This window comes from Geospiza fortis, unplaced genomic scaffold, assembly GCF_000277835.1.
Source record: "Geospiza fortis unplaced genomic scaffold, GeoFor_1.0 scaffold192, whole genome shotgun sequence".
Taxonomy (NCBI): domain Eukaryota; kingdom Metazoa; phylum Chordata; class Aves; order Passeriformes; family Thraupidae; genus Geospiza; species Geospiza fortis.
The window spans coordinates 4,849,450-4,874,889 of record NW_005054315.1 but is presented as its reverse complement, the minus strand read 5'-3'; the positions used below and the strand labels follow the sequence as shown (position 1 = coordinate 4,874,889).

The 25,440-nt window shown below is 40.7% G+C and overlaps 1 protein-coding gene across 5 annotated transcripts in view; it reads left to right on the top strand.

Annotated features, from left to right (window-relative positions):
- Nucleotides 1-25,440, top strand: part of LIMS1 (LIM zinc finger domain containing 1) — a 66,795-nt gene that overhangs the window by 36,856 nt on the left and 4,499 nt on the right. For 3 of the 5 annotated variants that reach the window (XM_031056166.1, XM_031056167.1, XM_005419982.2), the window contains exons 2-8: nt 12,320-12,479; nt 17,666-17,732; nt 19,911-20,031; nt 20,884-21,033; nt 22,233-22,383; nt 23,149-23,241; nt 24,643-24,691. In XM_031056166.1, the coding sequence (XP_030912026.1) occupies nt 12,324-12,479; nt 17,666-17,732; nt 19,911-20,031; nt 20,884-21,033; nt 22,233-22,383; nt 23,149-23,241; nt 24,643-24,691 (787 nt within the window). In that variant the 5' untranslated portion in view covers nt 12,320-12,323. Of the gene's footprint in view, nt 1-9,911; nt 10,094-12,319; nt 12,480-17,665; nt 17,733-19,910; nt 20,032-20,883; nt 21,034-22,232; nt 22,384-23,148; nt 23,242-24,642; nt 24,692-25,440 lie in introns of those variants that run through there. The other 2 variants (XM_005419981.2, XM_031056168.1) reach the window with 1 other exon arrangement.

The following is a 25,440-nucleotide window of genomic DNA, read 5'->3' as shown; positions in this document are numbered from 1 at the left end:
CCATGGGTTTTTGTAAAAATAGAATGATTCCTCTAAAAGAATTGATACTGTTAATTCTCAAGGCCCAGTAAAAGGTAGTCACAAAAGCAGAGGCAATTATCTTTGGGGTTTTTTTGGCAGTTACACTTAAAAATTAATTTTATCACCGTTATCTGCTATCTGTAGCTCTCTTTTCCAAATTTATATACATTCAAATGCCATTAAAAATGTAAACAGCTTTTAAAGGGGTTAGTCTCAAGTTTTTACCAAGCAATAAATTTCAGCATTTACAATAAATAATCATTGATGAGCTTCCATCAGTGGCTGTCAGTCACTCGTAGCTCACTGCTCTGTTCTGTGCAGAAAGCACTGTAGGTGTTTTCCATATTAATAGTTTTAATTTATAGTTGCATTCCTTTTGCTGCTGAAGCTGATGGCTACATGCATGTGAGTAGGTGCAGACAATCTTCTGCTGGATCTGTTCAGGCTCCTGCCTGCCTCTGCACATTGACTCCAGGCTGGAAGGCATGTGGATGTCATGCCATTTTTGGGCAAAATTTCAAGCACAAAGACTTCCTTGCAGATGAAACAGGAGGCATAAGCACACTGTTATGTCCCACTGAGCCTTTGGGGGATAGGCTCTGCACAGCAAGGCTTTTGGGTGAGTGCAAAAAGAAACAAATGAATAAAATTCCCCCCCATTGGAAACACGGTAGGGCTGTCTCCCTATCTTTATGAGATGCAGCATTTGGGAGTTGTGCAAGGTCACAACTCTCCTTAACCTGCCTTCAAAAGCACATGTGTTCAAAGCAGCCAGACAAGGTGTACAGCTGCTTCCAGCCATACATCAGCTCTGAAGACCTGCTCTTCCTTGGAAGAAAGAGTGAAAATGATGGGTCAGGAATGGTCTGGGAAACCAGGGACCTGTTGAGCCTTCAGCTGCTTTAGGGTACTGAGAGCCAGTTAAGGTGAAAATAAAAGACCTGTCTGCACCTGGGAGCTTATTTAAATTTGATTTCTCCTGGTAGTGTTTCTTTATAGCATCACCAATGTCAACATTTATATGGCTGCTTTCTGTGAGAGTTGTTTAACTTGCTCACCCTGTCAGTGTCAACAGCTGAAACAGTAATTATTCTATAACTTGGTAAAAAAAGTGATTAATTTGTTAAAGCAGGAAAAACTTTAAAAGAAGTGCTAAGACAAAAAAAATGTGCTTCTCCCTAATAAATCCGCGAGAATAGTGGAGAGCTGGGTGCTACAAAATACTCATTTTAATCAGTGCTTGGGAGCTCTGAACTAAGAAACACTTCAGCTTGTCTGCTAGCTGCTCTAATTGAAGAAGGGATTTGTCCATGCAAACGTAACACTGGATTGGTACCTTTAATTAGAGTGACTTACAACCAGAAAAAATATGCTTCATGGTTAGATTTAAATATTGGGATACCTAGAATTTGCATTGTGCCTTAGTTTGAGGTATCCACATGACTAGAGGCTTTCCTGTTGATTTGTGCTGTACTTTTCATTGCTCTAGGGGTTAAAATAACTCCTGAGGAACACACCCTTTTCTGCTTGCCTTCTCTCTCACCCCTTGTCTCCTACATTGCATAGCAACTAAGTGATTTTGTTTGACTTGCTCACCCGGACTATCACCTCTCATGACTCCAAACGACTGGAGATAGCTGCTTGTGTAATGTCAACCAAAGCACTAATTGCTTTTCCTAAAATCTATGATTTTAGTCAACATGTGAGCTTCAATTAGGATTTTAATTATAGCAATTAGGATTTTCACTGCTCTTATTTACAGGATTAGCTGAGTAAAGGTAAATTGTACATTTCTTTTGCTGTTGTTTTTGTGCGTCCTGATGATACCTAATCAGAAGCGTTCTCTAAAAAAGATGTTCTGTCATTGCTCATTATTCTTCATTACAATTAAGCTGTCCTTTGAATGCAGTCTGTCACACTGAAGTGAGTTACACACAGAAGAGAAAAACTAAATTATGTCTATGTTACCACTTAATAAAAAATTGCTAACTTGCAGGTATTTGGGAGAAAAGTTTAAAAGGTTTTAAGTATGGATTCCCTTTCTGTATATTTTTTATTTTGTTTTCCTGAGGTCTTTGAGCTGTTCTGGGAAACCTGAAGCTAGCTGATAGAGTGTCCTCGAGAGAACCATGAGCCTTTTTCATGATGCTCTCCAGGCATGGGAGCAGCCTGCCAAGTATGCTGCTTCTGAGGATGGCCAAAGGCTGATGCCTATGGAGGGAGGTAGAAGGAAAGAGTGAGCCTTTTATGGGATTGCCCGTGGTAGTAACCCCAGCTTGCCACCAGCTGCAGCTCAGGGACTTCCTATGGAGTTTGTGGCACTCAGTGTTTTTTCCTTCAATTAACTCCTCTGGTCTTGCCTTGCACCCTCAGGGCATTTATTAAGTCACTCAGTGCTCTGAATTGTCATGTGTATTATCTGATGGTGTAGTACACACAGTTAGGTGTTATTTTTTTTCCTTGCTTGATCTGTCATAGCAGCTTTAGGTTGCCATTGTCCAGCTTTGTAGAAATTTTCATTTTAGGTAGTTGCTGGTAGAATTCTAAAATGATGGCTTCATGTATAATACTCTGTGAGCAGTGTGTTTTGATGATACTGCTCAATTTTGCGGCAGATTCTAAATCATCCTGTGATGTGTCTTTATAGATGAACCTTTCTGATCTTTTGGAGCTTTTTGTCCAGGAAGAGAAATTTGGGTTCTGCCTTTTGTGACATATTTCCTTGTAGCTCTTCTGCTGTTTCTGGCTGCCCTAATGGCCATAATAGAGCTAGAAAAAAAATGAATTAAAAACTTTTTACTATTAGCCTCAAAGGAAGTAACATACTAACAGACACAGATAGCAATACCTGGCAGCATTTCTCATCTTGTGCCTTTTTAAATTAAAGATTCAAAATATTCAAGCTGTTCCAGCAAGGAACGAGTGGACAAAGGTAGAGCAAATGTGAAATGATGTTTGTCTTTTCTAGCATGCGAAATCCATGCATGCCACACTCTTCATAGACCATAAAGTTATTGGTCCTGAGGTGAGTCTACCTTTTGAACTCCGTTTCTGTGCAATTATTGGACTACCACCCAGAGTCATGCCTCAGAACTGCCCTGGCTGGTCCCCTTGTTCCAGTATGGGAAGTTTGCATTGAAAGCTATTTGTCCTGCACAATATTTGGCTTTTCAGTTTTTGTTTTGTACATTTCTTCTCACTGACTTCAGAAACTGAAGTGAAGCATGCCCTATATTTCTGATACATTGCAAAGTTGGTCCTAATATATATACTTTTTTAAAGGGCATTGTAGAAGTGCAGCTTCAGAATAGGAAAGCTCCATCAGCTGCCAAGTTGCAGGTTATAAATTTTGCCTGAAATGTACAAGTAATTGCATAGTTTTAAACTCAGATGCTTTCTAGAATGCCTTCTAGAGCTACTTCTCAGATTACAGCAGGATATGTAGCAAAGCAGAAGGCGGCTTGGCAGGACTCTAGCCTCTCTGATTGAAAGCTCAAACCCCTGTCATCTTCCCTCTTTCCTTTACTTCTCTTCTGTCAAGCAAAAAACCCCGCTGTTCTTTTGGATGATCCCAGCAGTATCTTCTTCCCTCATAAGTCATATAATAGATACTATAACTGTCCACTCCTGCTTCACTCATTGAGGATTAGTCAGGTGTTGGGACAGAAACCATTACTTCAAAACAACTTGGCAAAAAGGTTTGAAAAAACCTTGCCAAACCTTCTGCTAGAAAAATGCATGGAAGTCCTCCTTTGCACAAACTGCTACTGAAATGCATTCATGTTTACTTGACATGTGTGCTACTAGCATTGAATGGCTAATAAATGTAAAGTACAAGATGAAGACCTTTAATTTGCATTACCCTAAATGTTAAGACTGTCGTAATAAAGTCCAAATGCTATTTTGTGTTAGTGTTATATGTTGACACATTACTCATTCTTGAGTCTTAGGAACATAAACTGCTTCTGGTTGTTCTCTTGGCAGTTGAATATTAGGGCTATTATTATTTCATGCTGCGGTATTAACTGCAGATGGCTTAGCTGTCTGCCATCCTCTGCAGGTTTTAAAGCCTGGTGATGCTGTAGTGAATGTAGGAAGAGAAAAATGTGAAACTGAAACCTGGAATGACTAATAATTACAATTTGGTATGTGTGTGAGAGCAGAGGAACAGCTGAGATGTTTTCTATAACACAATGTACTTCTGCTCAAAATTAATTAATTCAGGCAATGAAAAACTTTGCACTTCATCATATAGAAGCTCAAACTAATGAAAGTGAGACGAGATTATGTTGCTCATAGTGTAGATTAATAGTAATAAAGTAATAATAAAAGATGTGTGTGATGTGCAGGTTACTAAAGCTGAAGGTCAGTCCTCAGCACGGTGTCTCCAGTGGAGATGTGACTATAATAAGGATGTTGCTGTGGGTGGGAAGCCTGGTTTTGCAGTTCTCTCTGCCCTACAAGGAGCTGCATGGATGTACTGGAAGTCTCTCCTGATTGCTGGGGTGTTACATTGAGTCACAGTATTAATTATAGCTCCTGGATGAACTGCTCAGGTCATGGTGTTCGGCTTGTCAAAACATTGGTTCCACATAGTGCAGGCAGATGACTCGGGCAGAATCAAAGGCTGGCATTTGCCATTATGCTGAGGATTCAGTGGAATATTTTTGGTGGATGTCAGTGACAGATGACATGAACTGAATATTGGCTAGGAAACCATTACCCTAAAGAGAAATATGTTACTGCATCATTTTACAATCATAGAATCATTTAGGCTATAAAAACCTCTTAAGGTTATCAAGGCCAACCAATAACCCATCACTGCCAAGTCCACCTCTAAACTGTGTCCCCCAAGTGCCACATCTACATGTCTTTTAAATACTTTCAGGGATGTTGACTCTGCACCACTTCTCTGGGCAGCTTGTTCCAAATGCTTGACACCCCTTTGCATGAAAACAAAATAAATTTAGTGTCCAGTCTAAACCTCCCTTGATGCAACTTGAAGTTGTTTCTTCTTGTCCTGTCAATTTTTTGCAGCTTGGTGGACTTGAGCTTCTCTTTTCAGGCTTGAAAAAATGGTTCTTTTCAGAGCAAGTGTCTCAGGGACATTTGATGAGCAGCCACTAGTATTGAGTGGCTGATCTTTTTTTATTATTCTTAAATTGGAAATGAGGGTGTGTTATATGAAATACATCAGTGCAAACGCATCGTCAAATTCTATAGATTTTGAGGAATTTGGATACAGAATTTGGATACCGTGATGAAGTAGGCATGCAGTTGACTACACAGGGTGCAAATTTCAAGAATAACCAATAATATGCTGTGTCTCATGCAGCACAAAATTATTGGAATTCGTGAGCTTCTCATATATGATACTGTTTGTTTTGTTTTTCCTGTTTGCCCAGGATTGAAAGAAACAGTAGTGGGGGAGGAAGAGTTGAATGTTTTAAAGAGTATCAGATATTTGTACACAGAAGTCATTACTTGGTTTACACAGAGCATGGCTTCATTTGGTAATAGACATAACCAGCAGGAAGAAAACACAATGCTTTGCTGAAATACTACTTATAACAGGAAAATGCTGTAGTTGCATATTGCTCTCCCTTTCCACAAATTCTGTCAGAGGCTGATATTTCTCTGTGCCTGAATGACTGATAAACATTGTGTGGGAAGCTGCTGCTTACCTGTCTATTCCAGTTATATTTACTTCCTTATGGAGAGATGGAATGTGAACCTTCTCTGTTTGCAGAGACCAAAGCATTTTTTGGACATGTTTATACTAGAATAAATTTATACTGGAGGATATGAAACAACTAGAATTGCCTTTTTGTTTGCCCTGTTTGAACTCCCACCACATAAGCTTAATTATGCATTTTGAGGTGAAGACTAAAGAATGAAACTTTCAGGAACACTCAGAATTCACCTGATTTTTACTGCAGTGGTTTCAGGATTGTTTTCCATATTTTTTAATAGAAAAAGCAGTTAGAGCAGTGCTGAGCACATGTGAAAATCCCACCTGTAAAATGTGCATTTGAATGATATAAAAGATTCATACCTTTTTTCAAAATGCCTTAGGAGACCAGCTTAACACGGAAAGTATTTTATTGCTTAAGAGCTAAACAATTGCAGCAACCAGAACCCAAGAGTGTTTTTAATTTCAATTAAAAACCCCCACAAAAGGTCAACTAGTGCTTTAAAATGTTGGTGCAGAAATCAGAGCAGGGCACTGCAAGCCCACGCGTTTTTTGCAGCCAAACTTCTGTTCTAGGCTGTTCTGTTTTTTGCGTGTGAGAGTCACCGCATGGCATGTGTTAATGCATCATTGAAATGAAACCACTCGTACCTGCGGGGGAAGTGGTGGGATGCCCTGTGCTTACTCATCCCCGCCGGTCGCCACGTCCCGGCAGCGCCGGCGTGCAGCGATATGTCACGGTGGCACAAAGGGGTGGCCAAGCAGCAGCTGCCTTTGCCAAGCGCCTTGTTTGGAGCCGTGGCTGCTCCGCACACGGCTATTTGTGGCACGGAGTGGAATGCTCAGCGGGCTTGGCTGGCCACCGAGCCGTCTCTGTAAGAGTCCCTGTCTGCCCCTGGCAGCATGGGCAGCCAGGTTGGAAGGCTGTGCAGAGAGAGCAGCGTGGAGTGAGGCGGCAGTCATCCTTCAGCAGGGATTAGGCAGTGCGCCTGTTTTTGCTATTGTTTACCAAAGCCCTTCTGGTAACCGCAGTGGAACAATTCTCCCTCCCTCTTCTACCGTTTCCTTCAGCACCTTCCCTACCGCCAGTTTTGGCTTCTGATAGGATCGTCAGTGTGCCAAGAGGAGACTGTCTATTGCTTTCACACCTGCCTTTTCTAGTTAAGCACTCAACTTCTTTTCTCCCTAACACTGCATTACAACAGGCTGCTTGCTATGTTTTGTCCCATATCCCAAAGAATGCTCTTGGGAAGCTGCTGCTGCTGCAAAACAACCCCTTACATACTTCTCACTCCCCATGGGCAGCTTCACCTCAGAGTAACCTAGAATTCCCTAATGAAAATGCAGTGTATTTTTAACAATGTATTTCAGATCTTGGCAGCATGCCTCCTACAAAATGTCAGAAAAGAGAAGGATAGCCGGCTGCTCTGGATTTGTGGATTACCAGACCTCCACAGCAGAAGCTGTGTTTCGCTTCAGTAGCATAAAGGACCTTTTTAAATTCCTGTCAAGCTCCTTCTTGTTTAACAGAAAAAAATTGAGAGTCATCCCTCCAGCAGCAATGGTAATACGACTGGAGAACTAGGCAGCTTCTACTTATTGCACATATGGAATCCTATTACTTTGAAGGACTTCTTCCTGACAAAAACTAGGAAGATAAAACCAGGCTTTTTGGATGGACATCTTGCTGTACTACTTGCTTTGCTACAGCCATGCAGAAGACTGCACAGTAGCGAGCTGAAGAAGGAATCAAATGTTTTCTTGTTGACTAAAGAGGATGTGAGGCAGCAGAAGTGGCTTCCAACCATGTTGGTCACCTGTGGATTTCAGGTTACTGCAAAATTGTAGTAGTCCACCAGGAGAAAGTCTCTACAGGGCACTTTTGATTTGCAGCAGCATCTTCCCAGGAGAATTGTCTGTGATCTGGGACAAAATATAGGAAAAGAGTTGGGAAACTGTTGAGAAAATAGCAATAAGAGGAAGAGATAGGCTGACTTGCTGTTTATTATCTTAGTGACTTCATGCACCTTTACTGATCCTGAATAAATCAGCATTTTTAGTCCACTGCATTCAGTCTCGCTGAAGTTTTTTATACCCACAGTAGCTCAGCACTGACCTGTGCAAAAAGTCAAGGAAGCAAGAAGAACTGGCAGCACTATACCTGCAAGTCTGTTGGCAGACACTGCACATTTTCATCACTTATGTTTCAGAGAATGCAGAAACCTTTTATTCTAGGACTGCACTGATGCTCTGGCAAGATTTTGTGGCCTCAGGCTACAACCTGATAATTGCTTCATCTGCAGCTTGCCCCATGACAGATAAAAATAGGGCTTGAGCTGCAGCCAGGCTGTGTCAGTGGTGAGGGTGCAGCCTCCTTAGCCTGTTAGAGCTTGACTCCTGGTAGCTCTGGCATAGGGTGAATAATCACACCTACAGACAGGCAAATGAGGAGGGTCATGCTGCCTGGGTCCCACCTATGCAGGGAAATAGCTTCCCTAGGGGGTTGCTTCTTGTTGAGGGGAAGTGAAGGAAAGACACTGACCCAACCCATTCCACAAATTTGTCAGCAGAAGCAGTAGTGTAGGACTGCGTTGGCTGAGCTGCAGGAAGGTGGCTGCAGGCAGGCTCAGGCCTGTATGGAGAGTGGCGTGTGGGCTGCTGTATGCTTGCTGAACAAGCTGTCCTAGCTGGTGGTGAGAGATACGGCCAAAAACCATCACCAGCCAGACCCTCTGTCGTGGGTCCTAGGGGAAGGTGGAGGTATATTAAAAAATTGTAACCTTGTCTGGACATTCTATCATATCCTGTGACAGTAGACTAGAAAATGGCCTCAAGTTATGCCAGGGGAGGTTTAGATTGGAGATCAGGACAAATTTCTTCACAGAAATGTTGTCAAACACTGGAACAGACTGCCCAAGGAAGTATTAGTATTACCGTCCCTGAAGGTATTTAAAAGATGCATACATGTGGCACTTGAGGACATGATTTAGTGGTGAATGTGGCAATATTAGATTAGTGGTTGTACTCAGTGGTCTTGAGGTCTTTTCCAATCTAAATGATTCTATTATTTTCTGATCTTAGTTCTAGTTTCTCTGTTTGTTCCTGTTACTCATCTCCTTCTTGTTATCCTCTGCTTCCTCATGCCCCCTCACTGACTAGCAGATTCTTCAGCTACCACTGTGCTGTGTGTCACGAGCACAAAGTGCATGCAGTTCTGCAGTTCAACTGATTGCTAACACGGTTGAGACAGTTCAACACCAAAGTTAGTTATTCTGGAGGGCTTCCCAAAAGCCTTCATTTTCTGCAGTTAGAAAGTGCTGGAAGCTGAGTATACCAGATCTGCAACAAGCATTGTGCTTCAAAGAGGGAGAGCTTGATGGATTCTGAATTATTAGCTGCAAATCTTCCTTCAGTTAGTGTTCTTACATTGGATGGTTGTTCTAAATGCAGTACATCACTGGAAATAAAGGTTTGGTTTTCCTCCATATAGTTTCCATTACGGCATGCCTGTCAGTTTTGGTAATGGCCTGAGAAACACGACAGAAATTAAACCATCTGCCTGTACCTACCCCTTGTCTGAAATACTGACAGGAGGAAAGACACATATAGATAAATTCAACACATATGACTTAGAAGACACAAGTGGAGCATTAAAGGCCATTTTTACAATGTAATTAACACACTATGGGCAATAAAGCAATATTTACCTGGAGACAGGAGTCTTCTCTTCCTGCTTTCCACTGTTGGTTTTCCCATGGTAAAATATTGTTGGACTCTGCCTCTGTGCCTCCTCAGCAGAAAGAAGCTGCAGCCAAGTTTGGTGGTGATTTTATTTGCTCACATGGGTTACTCACGCCACAGCTCTCCTGGGCAGCTTCTGTCAGCAGCCAGCAGCAAAGACTCTTTCCAGCATCCGAGTTTGCATGAGGGCCTGGCAGGGGAGTGTTCTCCTCTGTGCACAGCCAGCCTCAGTAAATCTCAGCGTGACCATGACAGGCTCACAGCCCTGCTGCTGAACTTTTAACTTGAAGCTCTAGCAGGGTGCTGTGTAGCTCCAGCTACATGACACGAGCTGTGAAAGTAAATCACTTCGCTGGGAACAAGGGGAAGTCCAGCATATTGTTTTGCAGACTTTGCCTACAGCTTCTTAGCAGTTTAAGGATAGAATATATACACCTGGGAAAACAGTCAGAGCGAGATGGACTTCCAGCACAGAGCTCAGCCCTTCCCCATCCCAGAGGATGAAGAGGTTGCGTACAAGGTCACTCCGAATGCTCACAACTCCGCGGGAAATGAAGGCGAGAAACCAGTGTCAAAACTGCAACGTAGGCACAGTGAAATAAAACTCTACAAAGAGTTTTGTGACTTTTATGCAAAATTGTAAGTTTGTTCTGTTCAGCTGTGGGGTGTAACTGCAGTGACATTACTGGTTTATTGTACATAATGTATTTTATTATCTGGGGCTCAGGCTGTGCAAGCTGTTCTCTCATCCAACCTTTGCCACTGTTCTGCTTGAAACATTGCCAGTTGTAACAGTCAACTAAAATTTGAATTGTTACTTTAAATTTCATCATTAATTGCATCAGAAACTTTTACCAGCAGTAAAAATGGTGTTGGAATTTTTAAAGTAGTCTCTGTTTTCAGGTTGTTTGCCACTTATTCTGGGCAAATAGATAAACTGCTTCATTAATGCAGGAGTATTACATACTTCACTAGTTTTACAAATATGATGTGTTTCAAAGTGAAGCACTTTTTCCTGAAGAGGTAAACTGTTTTTATTTGGTCTTGAACTTTGTATCATGCTTTTTCTTGGATTATACTTTACGTACAGCAGTGCTTAGCATCCTTAATGCTCGAGCACTGTTGAAGTGATGATGAAAGATCCCAGTTTCTCTTGTGATTATTCTTCATTTGGATTGATAAGGAGGATGGGGAAGTTGACTGAGGTTTTGCCCCACAGAAAGCATACACAGTCCATGAAGACCATTGGTGAGCTTTATAGTTGATCACAGTTTATGTGTATAGTCACTGCAGTTTGTCCATAGGTCTGTCTGTTATGTATGGGTTAGACCATCCTGCATCTGATCTTCATATGAAATTTCCCCACTCATTTCACTGAGGGCAGTGGATATTTGGACTGCAGTTGCCGTTTTCCTCATCTGCGAAGATCAAGAGAGAGAGAAAAAAATGTGCCAGCTAATAATAACATGTCAGATGTGACCTTGTGTAGGGCTCTTCTGTGAGACAGTGTAAGAAATAGATAAAACACATTCCATTTTGAACCACATGCTAGGTGTTTGCTTGCTCCCTTGGATGGTGTGCAAGGAATGAATTCAATTCCTATTGAACATGGTGGGAGCCCAGAGGTCTTATCCCCTTGAAGGGATAAGAAGGCAGGCTTGGCATGTTGCAGAGGACTGTGGTCTCTGCACTTACAAGCACAGCATGATAGCTGTATCAAAATGTGTACATGCATGCACATGTGTTTCAAATAATGTCACTTGTCTAATAACCTTCCAGATAAATTTTGAGTCAGTGGTTTTGTCAGCTGCCATCACATTGTAATGAAACTAGACCATTGCCCTATATTTGCTCTCTGCTATCACCTTATACTGGGGCGGTGGGATGATCCTGAAAGGCAGAGCTTTGAGAGTCTAGGTACGAGTGACAAAATGTTTGCAAAGGAAAAATCAAAAGAGCTTTTTTCTGGCTTTAATTAACTGAAGCACAGCTGTACTGTCTTCTGCAGATGTGGACAGCTACCACACTGCCATTTTTTTGGTCCTGTGCCTTTGAGAAGCAACCAAGGTTGCTGTTTCAATATTTCTTTGCATCCCTGGCATGGGTTTGCCAGCTTGTGTTGGCCTGTGTGTTTGTCGCAGTGGGGCAGCCAGAGCATTCCTACCCTCCCCCTTGGCCCTGGAGTGGGCTGGCACATGATGTGCTGAACTCCCTGAGATAAACCTTAACAAACCAATCAAAAATCCCATGACTACAAACCGAATTTGTAAAATTACTTCAAGGTGTGCAGAGCTCGTATAAAAGATAATTATTTAACTACTCTGTTTTTCAGTAATATCTGCCAGACCAGATCCTGCACTTTTTCACATTGTTTATGTAGAGCTCTGAACTAATGCCGTTATATATGTATATTTTAGAATTTGTATATGTATATATTAGAATTCGTTTACAATAAATAGTTTATGTTTTCCTGTGTGATGCCAGTCCTCCATCATTAATATTTGCCCTTGTTTTCAGTAATTTTAATGCATGTCATAATTTTTATAGTACTTTGAATGGCCTGTCTTTTTTCATCATAAAAAGCCTGTAAATGTGTCTGTATTGACAATGTTTGTGTTTGGGGTTTTCCATTAATTAGAGTGTATCACAGGGATTTTGTTTCTAAAGAGTTAGGGAGCAGGGAGAAGTGGTAGCTTTATTTCCGAGGAGATGCCACAAACCATGAATTTCATTGAAAAACTTGTGTTGAGCAGCTTAGCATTAGGGTGATGCAGTTTGGCCTGGTGAGGAGAGGGAAAGACTCACAACCAGTGTTGTTGTCTATTTAGGCTAATTTTCTTTTTTTTTTGTTGTTTTGAATGACAGCAACATGGCGAACGCTCTTGCCAACGCCATCTGCGAGCGCTGCAGGGGGGGCTTTGCCCCTGCCGAGAAAATTGTCAACAGCAATGGTGAGCTGTACCACGAGCAGTGCTTCGTCTGTGCCCAGTGCTTCCAGCAGTTCCCCGAAGGGCTCTTCTATGAGGTAAGTGGGGCAGAGGAGCCCTCCTGTCCCCATACCCCCTCTTGAGCCTTCATTCCCATAGCAGAAGTAGGAGGATAGCTTAGAAAGTTCCATGGGAGGATCTGGGCTCTGAAAGAGTATGCCCAGGAAAGGGAGAAAAAAGCCAGGAACCTTTCTGTGCTGATTTGGAGGACATCAATGTTCTTTAAATGTGGACCTCAGGATTATCAGCGCTGAGAGAAAAATTCCTGGAGATCTTTTTCTCAGTGCAAATTTTTTCCCTGAATCTTGTGAATCTGATGTACCAGAAATACATAGGAAACATACTTCGTAGAGGAGAAAGTCATATAGAGGGAAATCCCAGCATCCTGTGGTCTATAGGAGGTTTATTGCTGAGTTGAGCGAGTCCAACTTGGCATTGGAAAAGGGATGATCTGTATGTGAGCATGCTGTGATCCAAACCAGGCAGGGCCAATGTAAGATCAGCTCTTAAGTTTAACAGTCTAGAACATTCAAAATTATCAGTTCTGAACACACTTTCAGAGTTTTAAGACCTGATCACATTAATATTTCTCAGCTCCAGGTTGATTTGCCTCAGCTTAGGAGGGTATTTTGGAATAGGTTTCATTTTCTTTTACATTCCCCTATTGTGGGAATTCAGAATGTGGCTCAGCACAAAGTGGTAGTGAAAGCTCTAGATTGGTTCATAAAATACAAAGTGATTAGTATAGGGAACAATAGATGGTGTGAGTCAGGGAATTACTGTCAGACAGATAAGGCCCTGCTCCAGTAGCTTACAATCCATCTTAGGGTAGCAGTTACAGGATTTGTGTCATATGATGATCTGAAAACGAAAATGAGCAGAGTGTAAAAAGAACAATTCTGTGCTCTCACATACAGGTGTCATCCTTTGGCAAGAGCACAATAGTTTATCTTCATAGAAGCATTTCTAATTTTACAGAGCGTGTTATGTGGTGATGAGGAGAGGCTGAGGGAGGAGTGTGGGTTGCAAAAGAGACTGGCTAAGGGGATTCCTGGGGATTTGCTTTTTCTCACCTTGTTTGAGGATCAAAAGGCTCTAGGGATAGTGTTACACAAATTGTAGTAAATTAGCCTCTAGTGTTCCATAAGACATCAAAAGCTGAGCTGCAAGGCAGAATTAATTAAATAGAAACAAAAGAACACCCCCCTAGATAATTAACAAGTTGCATTACAATTGTTAATATATACTGAGCTGACTCAGGAAAGAGTCCATCCTGACACGTTAAAGCCTGAGGCAAACGTAAAGTGATAGGAACGTTTCAAAACTAAAATATTTGTAATTATGTTCATAAAATTGCCTTAAACCAATAAAATGTATTTTCTCTTAATAATGAATACTTTATTCATTCTTTTTGTGACTCAAAAAACAGTAAGTCATTTCAGGGACCTCTTTCAGAAAGTTGAATGGTCCTTAAAGATAAAAGTTTGGAAAATCATGCTCTAGGCAGCCTGTATCTTCTAGAGGAGACTACAGCAGAAAGAAAGTCCAACTTTTGGACATAGTTCAGGAATGTTACAATCTCTCTGTGTTGCTCATGGGTGGCCATACTTGAATCTCCGTGGCAGAGGCAAGTATCCTAGTGGTGCTTAGATATCCTGGATGTAGGCATTTTGCTTCCTACTGCTACCTTGTTAACATTCATATTCATGATTGGTCTTTGAGGACTCTCTTACTGAAACACGCTGCTCTCAAAGACAGTAAGTCAGAAGTGAGTGCCAGTAGATTGTCCCAGGAATTAAAACACTGTGTGCTTGTTTTGGCTAATGTTGCTAGGGGTTTTTTTCAGGCTGGGTAGCCTGAGAAATGTTACGTGGACAGTGGAAAGTTTAATTTAAGGATAGATACTTCTTGCCACAATTATTACAGAGGTAAAATAACATTGGATAGGCTGAGGGTGTTGGGCCTGTTCAGACTCAAGAAGAGACGACTGAGAGGGAACCTCATGAATGTAATTATCTGAAGGGAGGGTGTCAGAGGAGGAAGCCAGGCTCTGCTTGGTGGTGCCAAGCAATAGGACAAGAGGTAATAGGCAGAAATTGATGCACAGGAAGTTCCACCTGATCAGGGGAAGAACTTCTTTACTGTGCACTGGTACAGGTTGTCCAGAGAGGTTGTGAAGTCTCCCTCACTCATGATACTTAGGAATCATCTGGGTGCAATTCTGTGCAGTGTGTTCTAGGATGACCTTGCTTGAAGAGGGAGGTTGGAGCAGATGACCCCACCTCCAGCCTGACCCATTCTGTGATTCTGTGAGAGGAAGGAAAACCCTGAGCAGGTAGAAGATGAGCTTAGGTTGGTGAGTGCTCAGGAGTGGCTGACAGTGCTCAGAGGACTTGAGATAATCTGTATCACTGTCAAGAAAAACTGTGACTGGAGAAGATGGGCAGAAAGCACATCTTCCTCAGACTGGCTTAATGCACTTTTTGAGAAGATGGATGTGTTTGGAGGTGTGGCCAGGTAATGTGTTTTTCTGAGCAGGTTCTGTGGGTAAACACAGGCATTGTTGGTTGCCCAGCATGAGTTTGTGTTTACTCTGTGCCTGGTTTAGCTAAGCTAGAATTTCTTGGAAATGATTTCCAGCTCTTAGCAATTAGGAAGGCAAATATTGTTCCCCTGCCTATTGCAAGCCTTGCAGGGTTCCCCCAGTTAGTCATTAAGCTGCTTATCACACTTGCTGTCAAACACTGCCTTGATAAGCCTTCACACTGTGTTCCACAGGTGGGGGTGGAACTGGTCAGGTCTCCTGTGCTGCAGGACTGATCTCTGGGCTGCCTTGCAGGCACCCCCATCAGCACAGCTCACTGTGTGCAGCACTGGAGCCAAGTCACTCACAGGCACAAGTGGTGCCCATCCCCTGCTTAGAGTCTGCACAGCATAGCAGGGGTTTTGTGGATGTCCTCTTGAGCCCATGTTAGAAATGATAGTTTGGATTCCTGAGACCTGCGTGCCTAATGTTGCACAGGAACTTGGGTACAGTGTATTTGATTTGTGTTCCAGTTTGCTCAGTAACATCATTTTAGCAAGTTTTCTAATGCATTCAGTCTAAACAAAAATTAGTACAAGCAGATTCCAGTAGAGTTCTCTGTTCTTTGCTGTTAGGTGTGAAGTGGCAGCAATTCTGGTCTGCTTCTACTCCCCCCACCTGGAAGATGTGTATTCCCTAGAGCTGCTATTGTAGAATTTCTCTACGGGTAGCAGTGCACAGTCGTCTACTAATGGCAGAACAGATGTTCATGTTTGTTTCCATTCTCGAGTGTTTTCTTAAAATGGTTTTTACCAAAAGCTGCCTTAGAGAAACAGTCTCTAAAGTCGCAGTTTTTGTGCATGACTTTCCACTTAAGTTAGCTAAAAACATGCAGGTAAGCTGGAGGTTATTTCACAGTGAGATGTTTTATGCAGGGCCATTCACCTCATGGACCTTCAGCACACAACCGTGAAATGCTTGCTTCTAAACTATGTACTGTAAGATTTGCTACAGAAGCTCAAGGCTTTCTGTGATAATAACTGCTGGGTCATCCACAAAGGGCAGCACAAAGGAGCAGAGGTTGAAAATAGAAACAAGACGGAATGGAAACCAACCTGCCTGATGCAAACAAAGAGGGGAAGAAAACCTGTTTGGTCTGTTCAGATCAACATGTGGTGGCTTTGAAATCCAGGCAAACCTAAGCATCCCCCAGTGGACCACCTGTTTAAACAGAACAGGAAGCTTGCAATTTTTTTTTCTGTTTGGAAAGGATTTTATCATGCAGGAAGCAAGCACAATTCACAATGAATGAGTAATTTCCATTACTCCTTGAGAAAGTAATAGCCCTGTATCTATCTCTCAATTATTATTTTTTTTAATTAAAAAGTAATATGTTTTAGGGTATTACACTGGAATAGCACTTGATAAATTTCTGACAGAGACTTCTGAAAAGGTCTGTACTGAGTTAATGTCTTTCTGTTCCTAAAAAGTGCAGTTCAGGTTTGGCGCAGGAATTTTCTAACCATAAATATCTAGTGAAATGTTTTATTAGATCCCCATCCTGCCAGTTTGCAAAAGTATTTATTATATTTATATTGTATTAGATTCTTGTCATTTCATATTATACAACAGGTGATCTTGAACCACATTTCTGTATTTTCTGTCCATGCACAAAACCTTACTTTGTGGGTAATGTTTTATACTACTGACTTGGTTTTGTCTTAGGCCCAGTGAAAAGAAAAGAGCAAGGTTTCTTGTTGTCCTCCTTGTTCCATTGTTTAAATTGAGACATTTAAATCCAAACATTTTATAGCATACCTGATATTGTCTACCTGGTTTTGACATGCTTATTGGCATTTGTGTCTAATAATAATGTACCTGAAGGTATCTAAACATTTCCCTTCATTTCGGCTCATATTTGCCTACATGTTTTTACATATTCTTTGGCTAAGCTACTAATGCAGTGCTGTTGAATCTTTTTACTCCATATGTTTTTTTTTTCAATGGGAGCTTGAACTGTAGCTGAACTTACATCAACTGTGATAAAATTCAAATCCCTTAAAATCAATTTAACTTGATCGATGTAGTGAACTTTACTCTTTAATATTTGGACTGGATTATTTTAAGGGTCTTTCCCAACCTAAATGGTTTTATGGTTCTATGAAATAAGCATCATGAAGGAAAAGGCTTATTTCCCTTCATGTTTTGGCTGAACTGCTCCATAAATTGCAAAGATTTCTGCCTCTGGGTGTTCTTCCTACCCCAACCTCCACCCTCTGGTATGCTGGGTCATTCCGGCAGGAAATATAGAATGAGGAAGACATCAAATAGGTTTGAGGAAAATGCTTCTCCCCTCCTGCTGGCCAAGGCTATTTGTTAGCTAATTTCCTGCTCAGAATTTGTTTGGTTGCTTCAGTTTCAGTAGTCTGCCAAAATTCAGACATCTCTTGTCATGTAAATGGGTGACAGAAAACGCCTTACACTCTCAGCAGTACTGGAGAAATGATGTGCTATTAACACTACATGCTAGCTAGTAGGTGAATTAAGGTGGTGGATGTAATGCCTAGCACATGTAGCTCATGGTCTGGTTACTTTTGCTCAGCCCCTCTTGTTTTACTACCTAATTGTATCTGGAAACACAATGGGGTGTTACTGCATTTATGTTAAGTGCAAGTTCCTCATGCCTCTTTCTATTTGCAGTTTGAAGGGAGGAAGTACTGTGAACATGATTTTCAAATGCTTTTTGCCCCTTGCTGCCATCAATGTGGTAAGTTTTAAGGTGAAATACTTCACACTGATCACAAATGGGAGTGTCACTGGGAGAAGATGTGCTGCCCTTGTGTCTGTTTCCTGGGAGGTGCTTATGTTCAGCTGAGCATCTGTACTTCAGGAATGAGCTAGACTTCAGAGAAACTGGGGAATTGCTTTTCTAAAGGTCATAAACCAGTAGGATTTAATTTTTTTTTTAATAAATAAATTTTTAAATAAAATTCTTTTAGTAAATAATTTAGCTGTTGAGCCAATGATCCAATGAATAGACCATTCATAAACTCCTGATTGTATATACAATCATATATAATACTTGTGATTATTTATATCTGTACATTTCTATGTGCTGACATTTGTCCCTTCTCATGTAGCTGAAACCATGCAACAAGACTTTTTCATCTGCTTTGACTCTTGTAACCCACCTGTACTGTCCTACTTCACAGAACCTGAGATGATATCCATCATCTAATGTTATAATCAAGTGCTGGTCAGCTGGACCCTGCTGATTTTTTTGAAACAAATACCTTTCAGGCTTCAGTGTCTAATGTCCATCCTACATGATACAGAGGGCTGCTTTTTATTTGCCTCTGTTGATGTAGATGCTTGTGCATCTGCTGCACTGTAATCACTTGCATGTTTTCTTTTTCCCCTGTGTGTGACACATTTTGCTGGGCCAGAGCTGGGAAGTAATTATTTGACTATTCCCTAAATTGCTCTGAAAGCCCTTGTGTTTCTTTGGCACCTTTGGCAAGGTGCTAAAGCTTTAATTTATCTCAGTGAGGCCTTTCCTTTTGTGGAGAGAGGTGTTGAACACCAAGGGAGAGGGAAGCAGATGCTATGGAACTATGAATTTAAGGCTGCAGATGTGAACAAGCAGAGGAAGAGGAAGAAATGAGTTGGTGGCAATTTGTGAGGAGCTATGCTATCTCCGGGATTTCTCCTGCACAGTTGGCACAGCTCTACCTTCTCCTATCCTCTCTCCTGATATTGCCAGCTCCCTTAAAACCTCCTCAAGGTCCTGCCCAGAGCTGGGCTTTTCCACTGCTTGTACTTAACAAACACAGACAAAGTCATTGAGGCTGTTGTCAGTGATGAGGCCTTCAGCATTCTTGATGTGTCTGGAGTCCATTGGATTTGTTTTTGCAAAGCTGTGACTTCATGGGAATGTTACAGAGTCGCATGCTGGATGTTATCATCCACACCATTACCTGCCTGATCGCTCCCCTTTGGCAGCTCTTGGAGTTGTTCCCCAAAGCCAGAACTCAGCCTCTGACAGCACTGGGAAGCTGAGCTGCCAACACACTTTGCACTGCTCAGAACCCCTGTTACACTGTCCATCAGCATAGAGAACAATCAGGTCACATGTGATGGACATCACTGCCTGTGCAGTACAGTCACACCGCATGCAAAACATTAGTTCTCACACAGTTTTTTTAATGCCTTATGGGGCAGGACTCCTTGTGGGAGGTCAGAAGTTGTGTGTGTTGGATTTACTGTTCTGCAGCTTCCCTGCACCTTTGCATTTGGACTCCATGGGAGTTTTTTTGCAGGATATCCACAGCCACCCAAGTTCAATTCTGTTGTGCCTTGAGTACAGAATACCTTCTGTACTCAAGGCACAACAGAGTACAGAAGGTACTCTGTACTCTGTACTTGAGTATAGAATACCTTCAAGGCTTGGTCCTAGTGGACCAAGTGGACCTAGTGGACCTAGTGGAGTAGAAACCTTTGCTATGTATGTGACAAATTAACATTGTCATACTCTTAATGAAGAGAAAGAGAAAAATTATTAAGACACAAGAAAGCCCTTATTATATTAAGTACTCCATAAATTTCTTAACAGCTTGAGAAGAGATAAGTAAAACCAGTGAAGGGACCAAAATAGGATTATTGCAGGGAGCAGGTGGAGTGTGCATGTTGAAGGACTTGTACATAAATAGCAGAAGGTCCTCTATCAGCAAAAATGTTTTCTTTTAACCCATAACAAAACACAACAAACAAACCCAAATTTCCAGGACTTTGGAATCAGAACTGTGATATTGAAAGCAATGTGTCCTACCAGATTTTGGGGTAAGGAAAGGAATGATGATTGTAGTCATTGTAGTGATTCATTTGTGAGTTACTTTTAAGTTTGTCTGGTATGGTGTTTTACATCCTGGTGTTGTGTTTCTTACAGGTGAGTTCATTATTGGTCGTGTTATTAAAGCCATGAACAATAGCTGGCATCCAGAGTGCTTCTGCTGTGATATTTGCCAGGCAGTATTGGCTGATATTGGATTTGTCAAGAATGCTGGCAGGTAAATCTCCACCCTTCCTTCTGTTAACTGATCATAAATTAAATGAACTAATAGTGGGGGACTGAGAGGTTTTGGTTCCTGAGGCTTTCCAGCTTGAATGGAGCAACTGAAGTATTTTCTGTGATACAGTCTAATCAGGCATGACAAAACCACAAGATCTTAAAATATTGACATTTTGCCTGCTTCAACAGCAACTTTCATGGCAAACATTTTCTTTACCCAGTGACCTTTTGGGATCATTTTTATATGTAATAAGAGAGAGAAAGAGAGAAAACTTTGAGATACAGAAGCATTGCATTTTTTTTAATAAAAATGTTTACTTTCTTTTCCAACTTGGTTCTTCAATTTTGGTCTAGTTTGGCGCCATATTTAATAACAATTGCTTAATGTTCAGCCCTTCACATAGTAGGATATTTTTGCCAGCTATGATCAAAAGAATATTTTACAATTGGATTATATGGCCATTGGCTTCTTATGTATAATACAATATACAGAATTATCTACAGAAGTAGGAGCTGTGTGCTCATACAGCTTCTAATCTAAATTTTTAAGATTTTGAAAGTAAAACATTCATCAATGAGAATCTATAAGAAACCGTGTTTTCTGTGTTTCAATACAGTTTTAACTCAGCTGAAGAAATTATACTCCTATGGTGACAGACAATTAAATTATCACCTGGAACTTGGGCAGTCATTTTGGTGCTTTGAACTTGGTTTGCCTTAGCAAGGAAGTTGGTTTAACAAGACTCAAAAAAGAGCTGATTGAATTGAGGTTCTGAGAGATTTTTGGTTTATATTTTGCACTGTAGTACCTGGTAGCAATACTTACCTCTCTTTTTTTATGCTGTTTCAGGCATCTCTGCCGTCCTTGCCATAACAAGGAAAAAGCCAGAGGCCTGGGAAAGTACATCTGCCAGAAGTGTCATGCTATTATTGATGAACAGCCTCTCATATTCAAAAACGATCCTTATCACCCTGATCATTTCAACTGTGCAAACTGCGGGTAACCTGAGTTCTGCAATGGGAAACAGGAAAATGCTGGGCTTATTTGCTTTAATTTAAAGTGGAAACTTGTCCTGCACAATTGACAAGAGGGGGTGAGGTTTGGATGTCTTGAACCCAGATGTGTGTTGCTGCTTTTGGCTTGCGGGGTTCAGACAACAGCTGACGTGCTGGGGACTAAAGAAAGATTGGACTCTGCAGGAGAAGGCAGTACTTTACAAAATACCAAATATCGGCACAGATATAATTTCTATAGTAGTGAAATGATAGCTCACCATTCTGCTAGGAAGGGAAGAGAATTGGCTCTTTTTTGTTCCTTGAATTACTATCTTGCCTATGTTTTTTTTTCTTTAGTTCAGTGGCATCCAAACTTTGTTCTCTCTTTTTAAAGCCTGTCTCTTTTAGAAGCCGTCTCCCATCTCATTTTATCATCTTCTGCAAGTGCAGCACATGAAACTGCACATTTCTACACCCTGCACTTACGCAGAAATGAGCATTGGAGCAGGGAGCATTATAGGACATAGCATGGATTCTTAGTTTATTTCTGCTGCAAAGGAAGCTACTATCTCAGTGTCACAGCAAAGGCTGATTTGAATAACAGTATGTAGCGTTACATCAGTGGCAAGCAGTTGAGAGTATTTGTGATTACAGTCCCTTTTAAGGTTTAGCTTAAGGTTCTCAGTATCTAGCCATGCAAATTACTAAAAAGTAGAGTTTATAAGATTCTGCAATGGGAAATGAATAAGTCTAGTTCATGTGGGTCTCTAGTTCTCTTTCTCTGAAGTTTGATACAAGGAAAATGTAACTATTGAGGATATTGAGGACTACATTTTACTTTCAGTTGCACTTATGCAAATCTAAAATAAACTGGTGATAAGTGCCAGAATATAAACCAAACATGTTCAGCTTTCACACACAGATTTGTGCTGCTTAAGCAGAATGACAATAAGTCAGCAGCTGTTTCCAGAGAGACTCAGTGCACCTTGCTTTGCAGCCTGTTCTCAGCTTACTGAGATCGGGGTGAACTGTGTTGAATTGTGTTATATTTGATGCTGCTGCATTACTGTAGTATAAATATCATTTCTAAAGCAAATACTAATTTTTTTTTCACTTCACTTTTCACTTGAGAGTAGAAACTCTCAAGAGCTGACATTTTTGGGTGCCTTTATTCATGCTCTCAATTCATTAACTTCTGAACAGGAAGGAACTTACTGCTGACGCTCGTGAGCTGAAAGGAGAACTCTACTGCTTACCCTGCCATGACAAAATGGGTGTCCCCATCTGTGGGGCATGTAGGAGACCAATTGAAGGCCGTGTGGTGAATGCTATGGGCAAACAATGGCATGTGGAGGTAAACATCAGATGCTAAATGATCTCTCTTACAAATGTAAACCTTAGCATATTTAACTGTGATTTTTCTGTTCAATTTCAATGAAAGGATTCTCATAGTTTGCAGTGATGATTCTATAAATGCCTTCTCCAAATGCCTCTTCAACCTGATTGTGGACGGTCTTCCACTGTGCGATAGGAGTTACTTGTCGCCTTACAGAGAGCTTTGACTGTGAAACTAAAATCAGTAATTCAAAGGAAGCCCAGCAAGGTCCTTACAAAACAAAATTTCAGAGCTCAAAGCAGTACATGTGGAAAAGCAGCCAACCATGTTACTAAGCATCATAATACCCCTAAGTACATATTTCTTTTAACAGTTCATGTGAGAGTTCATATTTCAAGGCTACATATAAGATTTAGTTCCACATCTTCCATTTTAATTAGACAAATTGTTTATTTCTTCTGTTGTTTTGAAAAAGTCTCCTCTAGGAAATGCTTTCTTCACAAGGGTATAATGATAATGCAAATTTAAGAACTCTTAATTCTTTTCATTGATAAAAATTGAGACTCCATTGCTTGATTTTGTTTTGTAACTTTTGGATTGAAATGTTGAAGACATTAAAAGAATTAATATTTTAATGGCCTAAATGTAGAAACAAAAGTTTAAACTCTGCTTTTCAAGATGGCTTAGTAGACTTCAGTCATGTTCAACACAGTTATTTTACTTTCCAGAAAAAATAATGTTACTTCCAAAAGATAAAGAAATGCATTGTAATTTTCTTTGTAGCATTTTGTTTGTGCAAAATGTGAAAAACCATTCCTGGGTCATCGTCATTATGAGAGAAAAGGCTTGGCATATTGTGAAACCCACTACAATCAGGTAAGGTTGCATATTTTTTAAATGGCATTAATTGGTAAACTCACAAATAGGTTTTATTAGATATAGGTGGAAAACCATGGACATTCTTCTGTTTTGTTAAAGGCACCTCTGGCTGTAATGGCAATTAGCATATGCTCTGTTGCATTTAATTTATACAGGTTTCCCTCTTCATCTGTGGGGCATTAAAAAAGAAAACTGCAGGTATTTCACAAAGGCTGGCCAGGACAATCAGCATCAAGTTGTTCTTCAAGCTTAGTGGTACTTAAATAGAGCCATTACAGGGCTTTGACGTGTCTGTGGATCAGAGCAGCTAATGACAAGTAATCTCTCCTAAGAAAATAAAGAAGATTTGCCACTCGCTAACTTCGTTTGGAGGCCCCAGTGAGTGGCCTGGGTTTCCCTGCAGCTGCTGCTCTAAGACACTGTGTGTTGATATGTGCTCCTGCTCAGTCATTAGGCTAATAAAGACTTCCAAGACTAAATTTGTCAGAAGACACCCTCTAGTGACCACTTGCATTTGTGTAGAAGTTACATGTGGCAGCACCACCCCTCTCCAGACACCCTTGGATGAGGAGCCACCCCAGGATGCACGGACATATTTTTCTTGGGAAGCCATCTGTGTCACGTCACATTCACCTCTCTTGCCTACATAAATACCTGAGGAGGGGTTACAGCTGGGAGTTGTACAGCATCTGCTAATTACAGATGGATTCTTAATTGGTCATTAGTGATGAAGGGTGGATGATTGGTGCTGGCACAATTGCAGACTGTAAATGCTGTGACGTTCATAGTTATAGTGTTGCAGCTGGGATGGGCCAAGTCTGTGCACCAGACAAGAGCTGTATGTAGAGTGAATGTCTTTTCCAAGGTTAACTACTACAGTTAGAAAAAATACATTCATTTTTTGGCACTTCTTTTTATATTGTGGACAAATGTTAAGCCTGGAAAAAGAATTACTATTTTTTGTCTGCAATTTTACTTTTTCATTTTTTTAATAAAGATAAAATATTCTTACAGTTACAGTAATATATTGTTTTAGTCATGCATGTCAGTCCAAATGTTACATTTTCTGGTTAGTAACCATATGTACATGACACCAACTGCTGTATTTCAAATCGTCAGGATTAGAGAAATCTTGAAACAAAACAAAATCATACTTACAGAGAATCAAAGGTAGATAAATGTTTTCATCTTTAATATTATCAAGACTTTTTGTGATGAGATGATGCAAAATGTATTTGGAAAACCAAACCAGACTTGCCAGCATTCTCTTTATTTCGCTGGAACAAACAGGAAAGCGATTGTGTCCATCAGCTGAAACATAGTTGTTTTGCTAGTTTGATAAGTTACCTCCAATAAAATCATTACATTAAAAATTTATTACTTCTCTTTCCTCTTCAGCTGTTTGGTGATGTTTGTTTCCATTGCAACCGTGTGATTGAAGGAGATGGTAAGCACTTCTCTGTTTCCTTAAGGTTCCTTTTTGATGGAAGTTCTCTTTAAAAGTGAAAGTAAGGGGGAAGCAGCCCAGTTTTCATTAAAACAAAAACAGATGTTCTCTGGACCAGAAATTAAATTAGAGCTGATTAGTCAGAGACCAAATGGTATGAAAACCTAACATCATTTCATGATGGTAGAAGACACCCCATGGCAAAGAGAACTGTGAAACCCCTTAGTGACAGCAGAGACCAGGGATGCTGGAAGATGCTCATAAGTCACTTCCTGCCACACCACCTTCAAAAAAGAACACATGCAAGGGTAAGAAGGAGCATACAGTCATCTCCACAAATGAATTTGTGGATCATGAGCCAAATTTGAAAAATATTTAGATACTGAAAGACATAGGTAGGCACTATGGTTAGAAAATTTTTTTTAGATGCTTTGTTCCCATTATGTCAGTTCGAATCCTGGAGATATTTACCTATCTATTTCAAGCACCCGTCTTTTGAAAATCTAGGCTTATGATAATGTCACAAAACCAGGAATGATCATACTTGGAAATATATGTCCTGTAAAGGCAGAACTGCAAGTAATTTGTTGTTGTATTAAACACGTTTACAGCAATACATATACAGTAATATATTATACAACTATACTTATGCATTACAGTGATACCTTATACCAGTTACATTACACCAGCATCTATCTCTATTTGTCGAGGTGGTCAAAGTAAATGCCTTAAATATCCCAAACCAAATT